The following is a 16,158-nucleotide window of genomic DNA, read 5'->3' as shown; positions in this document are numbered from 1 at the left end:
CATTCTATGTTTCGTCGAAATAACCAGAAAATCACTTTTAATAAGCAGCATTTAAATTTGTATGCGAAGATTGAGAAAGAGAATAAATTTCGAAGGGAAGATTTCATTTGTATTTGTTAAGCAATAGATAGAAATACTAAGGGAAGGTTTCATATGTTATTGTAGAAGGGAAGGTTGCGTAACAAAACAGATATAGAGGAGACGGGAAGGTTTCAATACCATATAACCATATAAATCGGACATGTCGAGATTTAACACGTGGTTTATCAAATTGTCGATTTGCCGATAATTTAGAAAATCTTGCCTCATCTGGAGGCAGTGTGTCGGTGTACGGCGAGAACGCCTCGTACCTGTGGACAGCTGCAGCAGAGGGGCGTCGCCGGCCCGTCAGCTAGCGTCACCGGCCTGGCGAGGTCGTGGGCAGCGCCATCACCACCGGCAGAAGCAGCAGCAGCAGCAGGTAGGCAGCTGCGCCGCTGGCCGGCCGAGACCCCGAGCCGTTGTGCTGCACCGCCGCCGGCAGCTGCCCTGCACACACCACACGTCCAGCAGTTTATACACTGCTGTCGAGGCGGAATACACAACTGGCACTAAAGACTGTAACACCAGAAGCGAAATACTGTATGTGCGCAATTCGTGTTCGCGCCATAGACTTTTTCGTAAAATAATAACAAGTATTTAGTGTTAATTTTTTTTCTTCTTTTGAGTCATTAGTCTTCTGATTGGTTTGATGCAGTCTGTCACAAATTCCTCTCCTATGCCAACCTCTTCATATCAGAGTAGCACTTGCAACCTACGTCCTCAATTATTTGCTGGATGTATTCCAGTCTCTGTCTTCCTCTACACTTTTGCCCTCTACAGCACCCTCTAGTACCAAGGAAGTCACTCCCTGACTTCCTTTCATCCTGTCGTAAGTTTTTTCCGCATCTTCCTTTCCACCCCGATTCTGTGCAGAACCTCCTATTACTTACCTTATCAATCCGCCTTAGTTTTAACATTCGTCCGTGCACCACATCTCAAATACACCATATTAGCCATAAAAATTGCTACACCAAGAAGAAATACAGCTGATATACACTGGAAAAATATACTGTACTAGAACTGACATGTGATTACAATTTCACGCAATTTGGGTGCATAGATCCTCAGAAATCTGTACCCAGAACAGCAACCTCTGGCCGTAATAACGGGCCTTGATACGCCTGGGCATTGACTCAAACAGAGCTTGGATGGCGTTTATAGGCATAGTTCCCCATACAGCTTCCACACGATATCACAGTTCATCAAGAACAGTGACTGGCGTATTGTTGCTCGGCCACCATTGACCGGACGTTTTCAGTTGGTGAGAGATCTGGAGAATGTGCTGACCAGGGAAGCAGTCGAACATTTTCTGTATCCAGAAAGGCCCGTGCAGCACGTGCATTATCCTGCTGAAATGTAGGGTTTCGCAGGGATCGAATGAAGGGTAGAGCCACGGGTCGTAAGACATTTGAGATGTTACGTCGATTGTTCAAAGTGCCGTCGATGCGAACAAGAGGTGACTGAGACCTGTAACCAATGGCACCCTATACCATCACGCTGGGTCATACGCCAATATGGCGATGACGAATACACGCATCCAATGTGCGTTCACCGCGATGTCGCCAAACACGGTTGCGACCATCATGATGCCCTAAACAGAACCTGGATTCATCCGAAAAAATGACGTTTTGCCATTCGTGCACCCAGGTTTGTCGTTGAGTACACCATTGCAGGCGCTCCTGTCTGTGATGTAGCGTCAAGGGTGACAGCAGCCATGGTGTCCGAAGTGATAGTCAATGCTGCTGCAAACGTCGTCGAACTGTTCGTGCAGATGGTTGATGTCTTGCAAACGTCCCCGTCTGTTGACTCAGGGATCGATACGTGGCTGCACGATCCGTTACAGCCATGAGGATAAGATGCCTGTCGACTCGACTGCTAGTGATACTGGAAGGTATCTGCTAAAATCTGATCAGGGTACCTCCAGAAAATAGTCGGCAGTTTCCAACCGCAAGGTGGAACGAGTATAATATCTTTGAGTAAGAGGTTCTTTGATGGTCAAGAGAGCCGGGCGCAGACAGCTTTAAGGCAAGAGTCGCAGCTAGGTGCCCGGAGGAAGCAGACGTGTGGTGACAGCTGTAAGGTAGGTCGCGCTCGTTGCCCCTGACCAAACCTTAGAACGTAGATGAGAGAAGATATATAATGATTTCAAATTGGTTTTGTTAGATAATGTTCAGAGTGAGGATTTGTATGTCCAAGGTTTGACACAGTAAGCGTTTGGTAAAATTTTTTGTAAGAATGTTTCGTGCTTTGGAAGGTTTTGTGCATAACTTAAAATTTTAACAATATATACACTCCTGGAAATGGAAAAAAGAACACATTGACACCGGTGTGTCAGACCCACCATACTTGCTCCGGACACTGCGAGAGGGCTGTACAAGCAATGATCACACGCACGGCACAGCGGACACACCAGGAACCGCGGTGTTGGCCGTCGAATGGCGCTAGCTGCGCAGCATTTGTGCACCGCCGCCGTCAGTGTCAGCCAGTTTGCCGTGGCATACGGAGCTCCATCGCAGTCTTTAACACTGGTAGCATGCCGCGACAGCGTGGACGTGAACCGTATGTGCAGTTGACGGACTTTGAGCGAGGGCGTATAGTGGGCATGCGGGAGGCCGGGTGGACGTACCGCCGAATTGCTCAACACGTGGGGCGTGAGGTCTCCACAGTACATCGATGTTGTCGCCAGTGGTCGGCGGAAGGTGCACGTGCCCGTCGACCTGGGACCGGACCGCAGCGACGCACGGATGCACGCCAAGACCGTAGGATCCTACGCAGTGCCGTAGGGGACCGCACCGCCACTTCCCAGCAAATTAGGGACACTGTTGCTCCTGGGGTATCGGCGAGAACCATTCGCAACCGTCTCCATGAAGCTGGGCTACGGTCCCGCACACCGTTAGGCCGTCTTCCGCTCACGCCCCAGCATCGTGCAGCCCGCCTCCAGTGGTGTCGCGACAGGCGTGAATGGAGGGACGAATGGAGACGTGTCGTCTTCAGCGATGAGAGTCGCTTCTGCCTTGGTGCCAATGATGGTCGTATGCGTGTTTGGCGCCGTGCAGGTGAGCGCCACAATCAGGACTGCATACGACCGAGGCACACAGGGCCAACACCCGGCATCATGGTGTATGGAGCGATCTCCTACACTGGCCGTACACCACTGGTGATCGTCGAGGGGACACTGAATAGTGCACGGTACATCCAAACCGTCATCGAACCCATCGTTCTACCATTCCTAGACCGGCAAGGGAACTTGCTGTTCCAACAGGACAATGCACGTCCGCATGTATCCCGTGCCACCCAACGTGCTCTAGAAGGTGTAAGTCAACTACCCTGGCCAGCAAGATCTCCGGATCTGTCCCCCATTGAGCATGTTTGGGACTGGATGAAGCGTCGTCTCACGCGGTCTGCACGTCCAGCACGAACGCTGGTCCAACTGAGGCGCCAGGTGGAAATGGCATGGCAAGCCGTTCCACAGGACTACATCCAGCATCTCTACGATCGTCTCCATGGGAGAATAGCAGCCTGCATTGCTGCGAAAGGTGGATATACACTGTACTAGTGCCGACATTGTGCATGCTCTGTTGCCTGTGTCTATGTGCCTGTGGTTCTGTCAGTGTGATCATGTGATGTATCTGACCCCAGGAATGTGTCAATAAAGTTTCCCCTTCCTGGGACAATGAATTCACGGTGTTCTTATTTCAATTTACAGGAGTGTATATTGAGATCAACATTGTGTTTCTAACAGCCCGAATCATTATCCAAATCGTTTGCTTAAATTGAATATGAAAATGAGTAGTAGAGTACAGTTACCCACCAACGAAAGTACCAAGTAAACATCAGGGCCAAAAGTTAATTTTCCAGTACCATCTTAATGCCCTTGCACAAACGGCATTATTCTCTTAAATTTTATTGCTGAGTCAAATACATGTTGCATTTCTGGCAAAATGGAGGAGTGCAAGAAATAAGTTCACAGACGCAGTCAGATGCAGTTTTGCTGAATAATTAATTTAGAACAATCTTATCAATGATACTTTCACAGAATAAAGGGATAAAATTTTGGTTAGATACTTTCAATACGATGCCGTTGGGATCCAGCAAGGCGTTCCGTATTACCCTCCTGCGTACACCGATTCCATATTGTGCTAACAGTCATTGGATCTCGACCAATGCGAGCAGCAATGTCGCTATACGATAAACCGCAATCGCGATAGGCTACAATCCGACCTTTATCAAAGTCGGAAACGTGAAGGTACGCATTTCTCCTCCTTACACGAGGCATCACAACAACGTTTCACCAGGTAACGCCGGTCAACTGCTGTTTGTGTATGAGAAATCGATTTCCTCGTGTCAGCACGTTATAGGTTTCGCCACCGGCGCCAAAATTGTGTGAACGTTCTGAAAAGCTAATCTTTTGCATATCACAGCATCTTCTTCCTGTCGGTTAAATTTCGCGTCTGGAGCACTTCATCTTCTTGGTGTAGTAATTTTAATGGTCAGTAGTGTACTTCGATTCCTTCGGTTCCGGTTTTCCCACAGTCCACGTTTCACTACCACACAATGCTGCGCTCCTACCGTACACTCTCAGAAATTTCTTCCTGAAATTAAGGCCTATGTTGATACCAGTAGACTTCTCTTGGCCAGGAATAACCTTTTTTGCCATTGCTGGTCTGCTTTTGATGTCGTCCTCGCTCCGTCCGTCACTGGGTATTTTGCTGCATATGTAGCAGCATAACGTCATCTATTTCGTGACCATCAATTCTGATTTTAAGTTTCTCGCTGTTCTCATTTCTGCTACTCCTCATTACTTTCGTCTTTCTTCGATTTACTCTTAACACTAATGTGTAAGTTAATTGTCTATCTCTTTAATGCGATAGTTGTACAGAACAGTGTACCGGTTACAGAATAGATAAAGCACAAGTTTGGACTGTTGTTAGTCGCACTATGCCCGTTTGATTAGTTACGTAAGAGCTTTGCAAAATTTTTAAATTTATTTTCAGTGATACAGTAGCTCCATCACATTCGCTGAAGACTGGACTTTTCGGCTCGTTGGATTCTGTTCCATGCGCACTCTCGTCTCATTTGTGGTTTTCATAATCGCAACCATATGTACAAGTCATATGAAATGACGTCTTTCCTTATTCGGTATCCTCCATTTTAATTGCAATTTTCACTTATATATCGGCGAATATTTTTATTGTTTCACTGTCGGTCCTAGTAGTGCTCCACAATCTCTCCACAATGACTTGCGAATCAATGCCCTAGCTAAACACGTTTCCATCCTACACCAGTTAATAATTTTTTCAGAAGTATAATTTATAACAATCATGGCCATTTGACGACATTGGTACGATGGCACCGGAGGCCAAGACAGACATTTAAAGATGTCATCTATCCGTTGTGAGCTCAGACGTTGTTTACACATTATTAGAGTCGTAGAAATCAGTGACTGAAATAAGACGGTATTTTGTGACACAAGTAGCTTAGACCAACGAGCGAACAGACGTTTCCACGTCAAAACGAAAATTTAATCACATGGCTTCTAGAGTATTGCAGGAAAAATACTTATTCAAACCTAAATTGGTCCCTTCACCCAAACCAACCGACAACCAACTCCATAAGTGGATATTTTTCAGGCGAGCTCCTGTGCTTCAGCGAATAACCCTACTCAGAACTGGCTGGCGAAGTAATGCCACGCTTCTTGTTCACCCATTAAAACAATCGATTTTTTATTTTAGTCTATAGATCAAAATTGCAGTTGAATTTGACCGAAAAGAAAGTATCAAGGAAGAGAATAAATTTTATTTTTAGACAGTTGCATCACGTTCTTGTTTGAAATATTTTTGAAAATGAGAGACAGAGAAACATTACATTCTGCACAACAATGTGATGTCCCTTTTCGACGATTTCTTCCAGTACATGCCCCACGTTATTTCGCCACTAGTACACGGATATCATATAGATTGTCATACAACAATCATGTAAAGTACTGTCTTTCAAGATTGCACCAGTAATGGTTCGAGCGTTAGGGAACGTTATTACTTAATACAGGAGGTTTGATTCGATACTGGTAATCACGTCAAGTACTAATATAATAAATTCTAGCCAAGGACGTTTCACCATTTGTCGGCACTTGTGCACACGTGAAGAACAAGGAGTTTTCGCAATGAAGAGCAAAGTGATTAATAATTCCCTGCATTGGACGTACTATCAGGAAGCTTTCACAAGCGTAGATTAATCTTAGATCTGCTGCTAGCGATGCAGTGTTGTGGAATCAGCAGGAAAGCTTAAATCTATATTAAGGAATTTACTTACAAAGATCACTGTGCACTATAACGTAATTTTCTATCGAAAGGGACCGTCTTACTACAGTGCTTAACACAATTAAAGGTTCGCTTCTTCGAAGCAGCATAATTGTCTCTCTTTCAGACGCAGCAGTTTTAAATTTCGCTCCAAGGTACTTACAACATTTCTTTGTAACGGTGCAAAAGCGTGCCGTCATGTGACGTCACTCTCGGCCTCTGTGACGCTTCAGACGACAGTGGCGATCATGTGGGGTATTAGGTGGCTAAATAATGTCACATTATCACCACATTCTACCACAATTCTGCCCAACGCCACGGTGGATGTGTCACACGATAGGAAGGTCGTCACATCCATCATACCCACATTTCACACCGTCTTTCGATATCTATACGACAAAGTTCAGAACGTTGCTTAAAATCCGTCTAGATTGCAAAAAAAATTTTTTTTTTAATTCATATGACCGGTTTCGAAATATACACCCACAAAAATAAAGATCCGGATTCAATCGTCAATGAGCAAAACGAATTCAATCATAACGCCTATTTTAACATTTATGACGACCTACTAAGATGACAACTGTTGCGTGTGGAGATCCAGGCCGAGGGACGAGAGATAGTGCATGGTGGAGAAGCCGGAAGACGCGTGCAGCGCCTGGCGTCGTTGACGGGGCCCTCCTGTGCGGCCCTCTTGCCCGCGGCGATCGACATCAGACGACTGAGCGCACCGCGGTACAACACCAAAATGGCGGGAACCACGGAAGCAGACCGTAGAGGAAAACAAGTTCACACCAGCACCATAGATATATAAATCGCCCTATGCTTTTAGATCGTATAAAAATGATAATTTTACTGTTTTTTAATCCTGACAAGTACAGATTTTAACTTTGACATCTACATATTTTAGCCAAATATTTTTAATATATAAAAGACCTACTGAATACAGTATGTACAAATGGAATGTAACAAATGTACCAGACGCCACCTGTCGGTAATAGTGCTATAATTAATATAAATGACGTGCACTCTGCCAACCAATTTTATGTGACGTAGCATGTGAAAGTTGCTGGATTTGGACGGGTTACTCCTCTAACTGAAATATCAGGTACGTTCTGGTACATTTGATGTTGATTAGATAGGATAAAAACATTAGCTTCTGTGAAATGGTAAATTAGTATAATTATTTTTACAGATCTGAAGATGGTTCTGAATGAAACGAAACCGGTCATATGAATTAAAAAAAAAAAAAATTTTTTTTGCAATCTAGACGGATTTTAAGCAACATTATGAAATCACTGATTGCTGTTATCCCATAAGACATTATGTCTGTTTTTGCAAAGTTCAGAACAGCGGTGCCTACTTTTTTATTAGACCCGAGGAAATCATTTCACACACACCACCGCTCAGAATCGACGCTCCTAATCGCTCCTAATACCTCCCGGACTATTAAACCCTACTCGAAGGGCATCTCGGGCCACCAACGCCACAAAGCCTGATGGCTTCCCCTCGTAGTACAGTGTCACCGCAGGTTTCGCTCTGTGTACGAGGTGGAGCCACTGCGGACGATTACACAAAATTTGGACACGATCCGTAACCGCAAAGGGTGCTTATGCTTTTCAGCCCTCCTATTTAGCACCTCCTGTGCGTGAATAAAACAGAAAATGTACAGGGAGAAACTGTGACGATAGTTCTAGGCGCTGGTGTGAAGATTAAGCAGCTACTCCTGCGCCTAATAGTAGGCATGCAGAATAGGAAAGGTGTCAAGCGGTTGCCAGCCGACAGGCACCCAAATCTCCCATCACAGCTTCTCTCTGTAGCGGTACATTTTTCAACTGCTCAACAAAGGCGAAGGGTGTCACCGAAGGTGTTCCTGAACTGGAAGGGCTTAGAGGGATCCTTTGCTGTTTTATTCACATATGTGTCAATGTGACATCCCCCTGCGCTCACGCCACAGTAGGCCACAAAAAAAGGGAGCTGAAAAAGTGCAATCACCCTGGGCTGTTTTGTATCAGTTTCAAATTTCGTCCAGTAATTTTAACGGTCCCTGGTGGTATTTCAAATTTCGTCCAGTAATTTCAACGGTACCTGGTGGTCCCACCTGGTATATCAGAACACGAACTGCGGACTCACTAGATTCCAAATGAGTGCGACCATATTTAGTGTCCTGAGAGAAAGTATAAATCGTCCAAGAGGTGTCAGCTACGTCACAGTTTGCCAAGAACGTCGACCTGTTGCTCATCACTCTTCGAACTGTCGGTCTCAACCGCGAAATGTTTGGGAATCAATTCTGCAAGGAAAGAAGTGTTCTACTGACACAGTCTGTGCCATACCACAAAGCCTTTTGATGTCGATTTTGAGCGGCAGTGTCTGCAATGTTTTCCTCAGCTACCTAAAGGAAAACCACGTGATTCCAACGATGGATGTCACGGTTCTGACCTCCATAAAAGAGGCGTCAAATAAGGGTTGAAATTTGGGTAAGACGGGTCTGACAACTTCTCTATTGTGTGACAAATCCATGTTGGCTTTAGCTAGGATTGTGGTGAAATCTGGTGAGAGTGTGACACCATGAACTCACCTTTCAGCCCACATGAACTTCTCAGCTCTGGCCTCTTTTTGGCACGTGGCGACACATTCCTATTTGAAACATCGACGAGGCTGAGGATGACGTCGGAGAGAGCCACATTATTGCACTATTACAGAGGAAGGTGGCAGGCAAGTTTGAGCCATATTTCAAACTTCGATGTCTTAACATTAGGCAATTAGGGCAATTCAAAAAAGTGATCCTTTAATTGTATCACCAAATGCGGAAAACCCACTAAATGTTCTGATTGGACCGTCTATCGAATTTCGTGGCTTCCAATTGCGTGTTGCTTCCTAGACCGAACTATGAAAAAAACTGTTTATTAAACGTTATAGTCCAATCAACTTGACTACTAATTTCAGAATCAATGATTCTTTGAATCATCACTCAGTTCAAATGAACCATGATCTGATTTCACCAAGTACACCTTAAGAAGAGAAATAAAATTCTTATATGAGATTTTGGGTGCACTATAGGCTGCAGACATCACCCTTCTACGATGACTCAGAGTAGTTGTTTCGTGGCCGTCTTCTGTTCTACATGGCCAGAAAATTTGCTCGAAATGTGGGGCAGCAAGCTGCTAACAATTGTCAGTTCTCCTGAAATTCTGTACAACAATCAAGACATGGTGCATTTTTAATATCACAGTAGTGACTGAAGGATAATGTAACACTAGTCTCGGACTGTTGCGCCATCAAAAAAGTTATAAACTCTTTTATGGCTATTTACATAAGCGATAAATTACAGCCTTATGGATTGCAGAATGTTTTGGATGGTCCTCCAGTTTTTGTGAGTGGAATATTGAACTTAACCTTTACAACGAATTATGCTGCTTCACATGGCTGTAGTTGGATTACTGTGGCTACTGTTCGTTTCGGTTCTATTGAAAGCATCATTGATCATTAGTCCAGAGAGTTTTAATCGAAGTGATGATATTGCCTATCGTACTTTTCAGACACGTACAGTAAGGATATGGGTACTTCTTACTTTAGTTCTTGAGTTCTATGTGTCTGTTGTTGTAGAGCCACCAGATAGCACCATCATTCATATGTGGCTCGATGCCATAAAAGTTGGTGGAACCACGTTGCACAATGTAGCATTTCAATGGCTGTCCTTGGACTTTGCAGTTCCTGCATTTGGAATTTTTCTCACCATGTTACGGTGAAGTGAAATTCCGTAAATATTTACCTTTAGTAGTGTGCAAAACTAAGCGAAAGTATTTTATCTCCCACTAGTACCTCGTATATGGAGTGTACCATCAAAGTAATGGTCCAATCTGACATGTAGAAACATGCCCTGTAATTTTTTATACAGGAAGAATACATCGAACGAAAGGACCTTTTAAAATTAAGCTGCTAAGACACGCTGCAATTATTTAAAAATGAGGAATATTGCCAAATTCGTAGCCCACCAGGTGGACAATAGCACATTCCTATTAGAGCTGTAGTAGACTGTGCAGGTGCGACATGACGGGCACATACGTTGCGTCGGCGGTGAAACGTTAAATAGGTAACAGTAATTGGCGCGATCGTAATTTATAAAGCGAATTTCAGTTTTCATTATTAGTTACTCTGAAACAACTGTCTGCAGCTACTGTTCACTCAAATCTGCAACTTATTTAATATACTTCATAATTATCAGTTGCTGTTGCAGTAGTGTCGTCGTTAGCAATGGAGGTAAAACTCAATTATTATTCATTGTGTTTAAAGCTTAATGTCAAGCAATATGCAAACCCCGTCTTGCATCGTAAAATCCGATCGTGATCTGTAGAAATGGAAGAAACACTTGCATAAAATAATAAGTGTGAACCAAAAGTGAAATGCGCAAATCCGTGAAAGGAAAAACTATTTAAAAGACTTACTTGCAGGGTGGCCAGAAAGTTGCGTTTCTTCCCGTTAATAATCAACATCAACCTCTAAGCTCGAATAAATAATAAATAATAAATGAAAAGCACCAGTTTGCTTTTGTTCTACAATATTACTTTTATTGTAAACGGGTTTTCGGCTTACAAGGCCATCTTCAGACATTTGCTGTATGAAGATGGCCTTGTGAGCCGAAAACCGGTTAACAATAAAAGTAATATTGTAGAACAGAAGCAAACTGGTGCTTTCCATTTATTATAATGTTGTTCTACCAAAAACCGACGGAAGATTCTGTTAATCGAAAAAATAACATGAATAACAGTTCGTTAGTGGAGCATTCTTGCAACATGAGAAGCAGTGGAAGATTATCAATGGAAACATATGAGACTGGGCCCCTCAGATTGCAATTGAGATGGACGTTGCTAATTTCAAGGCTTCTTCGACCTGGTTAAGCAGATTCAAGAAATCATACGTATAGGAAGTCACAAAAAGAACGAAGTTTACTTCAAGGAAGAGTGTAAAGGAGATGTCATTAATCAGTAGCTGATGTGAAGACAGAGCTTGCTGTTATCCCCACATCTGCTGTGTTCAATGCCAGTCAGGTTTCGTTAAACTGCGAGCAAATCGCACTTTATCATTTCGAGGGGGGAAAAAGACAGTCTGATGTGCAATCGATTATTAATATTATGTATTCGTATGAAAAAATGACAGTTATAATCATATTACTTCCGCATCTTTATATGTGTCTTCAAGGACGTGAAGGCATATTACGATCATAAATAGAAAAATTACTGTTCAGTGGCGAAAACATAGTAATCGACCTATCAAAACCCGGAAACACCGGAAAGAATAATTCTAATCATTTCATTTGAAACGTTTTCTGATCAGTGTGACCTGGACACAACGATATCTCTGTCTTTCAGGGGGACGAATGTAAGACTATTGCTATAGGTCGAACTCCACCCAGGACAGTCAACGCTTCCTTTGATACAGAAATTTTTCGATTGTGGAATCTAGCTTCGACTAAACTGTCGGACAATATGAGCTCCGATCGGTCCGTGTCATTTGAGGTTTATGAAAAGAACAGGATTCTTAAATTTCAGTCATTTGTGATTTATCAGTTTGCATTGGCACAATGTACAAATTGCTTCAGTCCGCAGCACAGTAAGCAAAGCAACTGCGAGGATCAAATAATACTTCTCTGCAATTGCGCCTAAATAAAAATCGTTGTTATTGTGACGTGCCTGAAAGCATTAATCTTCCTTACGTCAGGTGATCTTGGTGTGAGGAATACATTTGTTTCTCGCATTCAAACGACACTTCTCTTTATTGTGATGAATTTGGGTAATAAAAGAGGAACCGAGTCATTTTTATTAAAACATACATTATTCAAACATTATCGTAAGAACAGTGCTGTGGTAATTTTTATAAAATAATGTACGCCAAAGAAACATTTAATTTCCATAATTTAAAGTCACAATTGAAGGAATTCGTCTGTAATGTAACGCCAATTACTGTCTTGATTTATTTTCCTGCGTTAGTCGTCATTGTAAGAATTACATACCCAAGAGTTTAGTTGTCAATACGAACTGCCTCTTATTCAAAACATTAACGATACGTGACGTTATTTGTATGGCTTACGTGTTTCAGATTCGCTCGTGACACTCCATACACTACACGTATGCGATGCTACGCTCTCTTGCCACGGCCGACACCGCTTTAGACAGGAAGGGCTGTACAGACCGCTGTCATAAGTTGTTTCTTGAGCGACAGCAACGGGTAACCTCAAAAATTAAAAAAAAAAAAAAAACTTGCACTACGACTTAACAGCTAAAAAGTCGTGAGTTCCTTTCTTTCTTAAAGTTCTTCGTGCATAAAAAGTCTCGAGGTGGGTTTCGACATGTCGGATTGGTGTTAAGTAAGCTATCATCCTCCATGAAACATACAGTCGCTTGCTGAATATAGAATTACTGTAGCGGTATAGAGGGAACACTTGCTTTGGAGTTAATATCGAACCATTAGTTTTTGAAGATATCAATTGTTTATATGTAAGCGTTCATGGAAATAATTTAGAGGGGAAGGCAATACATGAAGACTTCCACGAATACGGTAACACAATGTTACCGGACGAATTCTCAAAAGACTTAAAGCACTTCAGTTCATATGTAAGGCCGGGTAGTGGTATCAAAGTTTGTCTCAAGATTATCATATGCAAGACAAGAAATGAAACTGAGGACTGGAAAACAAAACCAGAATTTTCGAACTCCGTATCCAAATGCCTCATTATAAATGAAAATGCAGGACTTGTGCCCAGTTGAATTTTCGCATGACTGTAGAAATGAATGGTATAGATATTTGTGCTAGTGATGTCGAGAAACTGCTGCAATCGCTAAAACTAAACGAGTTTCAGGGCCCGATCGAAGCCCTGTCTGGTTCTCTACCAGGTTCTCCACAGACTAATCACCTTAGTCAGTTCCTCTTTTAATATTACACACCATAGATCCCTGGAACAGAAACCTTTGACCATTGGTTGGCAGGAAGAACAGATCAAACCAGTCTGCAAGAATCGTAGCAGAAGAGAACCACAAAACAACCGTCCACTGCCCTTGACATGCATTTATTGTAGTAATGAAGTATCGCGAACTTTACTACATCCGTGATGCCAAGCAGCACGGAATCCAAGAATACTCTTCCTGTGAAACAAAATTCGCACTATCCTCACATGGCATTCCGAAAGGCATGGATCGTTGCAGTCAGACAGATGTAGTATTTTATCACTTCCGAGAAGCATTTGAACCTGTACCACAAGTGTGATTATTGCCGAAAGAACAATCGCATGAGGAATCAAGCGAAATTTGTGGCCGTAATGGAGATATCCTTGAGAGAGGATGCAGGGTGATATCTACAATGCTCAGTCATTGACAGATCTAGATGTAACATCAAGTGTGCACAAAGAAATTTTCTTGGGGCAATTTCTGTTCATGTTATACAGTACTGACCTTGCAGACAACATTAATTAATAACAGTTAAAGTGTTAGTGACAGTCACAAGTACATAGTGATATTCTTGTGAACATGGATTGTTTAGAAGCTAAGAATTTAATATTGTTAAAATTGTAAGAAACTGAAATAATAATTTATTTTTGTTGTAGTACCTGATCGATATACTCCAGAGATAAATTTATGCTTGCTACGAAACCTCTGCCAAACATTTAAGTGTGAAAAGCAGTGTAATCATGTAGAGGAAGATGTAGGCTGACGATTCGTAGCGCAAAATTTGTACAACAAACACAGAACCAGGACAACTACACTGTGGCTTTTTTTACTTTGAAAACCCGTCAGTTTTACACTTCATGTTTTTTCTTTGTCTGGAGGAGAGTGGCAATTATGGAACCGATTTTCTAACGTGTTTGTGTCCGTTCTCTTTCCACTTCTTAGATAATGGTCATCCACACCGAGGGCTTTTAGTTACAGTTCGTGGATTTTAATACTACATGTAACAGATGTAAGACATGAACTGGGCACTGGACTTTCACTGTGTGGAAAGTCCGATTACCAGCTGATTACACTGTGTACAAGGAGTTCTGGTTTTTAATTGATTTGTTAAATCTGTATTATACACATAAGACAGCGCGTGTCAAATCGGAAGGCGTCTCTATATCTACAACAACACTCTGTGTATCACTTGGTGGTGTTAGTTACAGGGTACTTTATATTGCTATCACACTCCCCCTTTCATGATCAGCCGCGAAGATTACGGAAGAAGAAATATTGTTGGTAAACCTCCGTGTGCCTCCAATTTTAATTTCATGTAAACCAAGCATCGGTTGATGCTTCTAGGAACGATGGCTGTCGGAATTTTAGCAGTGAATCACATCTTGATTCACAACGCATGTAATGTAGCACCTCCACCAAGAGTCGGATGAGCATCATCATGGTGCTTTCGCATTTAGTAAATAAACATATCACGTAAGGTACTGCTCTTATTTAGATCTTCTCTGTTTCCTCTATCTCCTACGGATCTCAGATTGTAGTGGTGAAACAAGCTACTTCGTTCGTGAATGACTACATTTCATAACAATTCTTCCAGTGAAACTGTCTGTCACCTGCTTTAATTGTGATTAGTTTTACATGGTAGTTGAAATTTACGTCGCTTATTACAGATTCTGAGATATTTAATGCATATGACCGCTTCCAGTGACTGTTCTGCATTCGAGTGATATTCAAAGGACATCGACCAAATAAAAAACGTGAATGAAACAAAACCACTCGAAGAAACATTGTGTCGATGGTCCACGGTGAAAGCTGCGTCCGACCCTCTGCTTGCTCGCTGGGCCGTCACCTGCTTTCCGATGGCTAACGCAGCCAGGTTTTGTTCGCTTGCCCTGTACGCAACAGTTTGAAGCGGTAGCTTTTAAAAATTAATACAGTAGCCCACCAAAATAAAACTTGTGGGAAGTGCCACAGGCGCATTGAGCAAAATGCCTCATGGAACTTCCGACGTTGTACACTAGCTCGTTTATACATTGCCTAAGAAAAATGTGAAGTACCCTAGAGACAAGGTCGGATGACAATGGAGCTTCGTTCATGGACGCACCATGTAAACGACTGGAGTTGCAATTCTCGGCGACAGGCAGAAAGGCTCGGAGCGTGCATTAGTTTTGTTCTTGTTTGGTGCTGTTACCAGGCCTGCTAGGGTATATAATAGTTGAGAACGACTTCAGTTACACCTCGAACTCAGGTGGGTCAGCATTATCCCTGAGAGAGTTTCAAAGAGGCCGCTTTCGATGTCAGCTGAGTCGAACAATATCAAGATATATGGGATGCTTGGATGTGGCATTGGTCCGATATTGGATTTCGTAGGAACGTACTGTGCGCCAAGCAATTGCAACCCCTTCATAACGGACTCCCTGCAGCATTCTACTCACACCGCACCACTCCTTTGAGACTGGTGGCAGATGGACAAGGTAGCGGCCCTACCACGAGCAGTTTGCCGTTAGAACCACAATACAAACGGCTGCGACTGAAGTGCTGCAGTGACCATGAGGCATGGACTGCCGATGAATGGCGTCGCGTTGTGTTCGGTAATAAAACGCGGTCCGCACTGCCCCAGATAATCATCGTCGGTCGGTAAGGCTTCAGGCTTCGACTGAAGAGGCACAGCGGTGTTACTCCCGGCTTCACGGTGTGCATATCTCGACTCGTGAGGTTTCTCTTTACTCGGACACCACTTATTTGCTGTTTTCAATGTTGTATCCGCACGCTTCAATTAAGATGAATAACTCGCTCTGTTAAGCAGTGGTAAAAATTACCTTAGCAGTGAGTAAGAAGGCGATACC

The 16,158-nt window shown here is 43.0% G+C and overlaps 1 protein-coding gene across 1 annotated transcript in view; it reads right to left on the bottom strand.

The window, feature by feature from the left end:
• Window positions 1-448: 448 nt before the first annotated feature.
• LOC126088317 (V-set and transmembrane domain-containing protein 2B-like) overlaps window positions 449-16,158 on the bottom strand; it is a gene marked incomplete at its 3' end in the record, with an annotated part of 157,779 nt that continues 142,069 nt past the window's right edge. Inside the window, exon 7 of the mRNA XM_049906447.1 lies at window positions 449-528. Within this exon, the coding sequence (XP_049762404.1) occupies window positions 449-528 (80 nt within the window). The remainder of the gene's footprint in view (window positions 529-16,158) is intronic.

The sequence above is a fragment of the Schistocerca cancellata genome, chromosome 6 (assembly GCF_023864275.1).
Source record: "Schistocerca cancellata isolate TAMUIC-IGC-003103 chromosome 6, iqSchCanc2.1, whole genome shotgun sequence".
Classification (NCBI taxonomy): Eukaryota; Metazoa; Arthropoda; class Insecta; order Orthoptera; family Acrididae; genus Schistocerca; species Schistocerca cancellata.
This window is presented reverse-complemented; position numbering and strand designations above follow the sequence as displayed.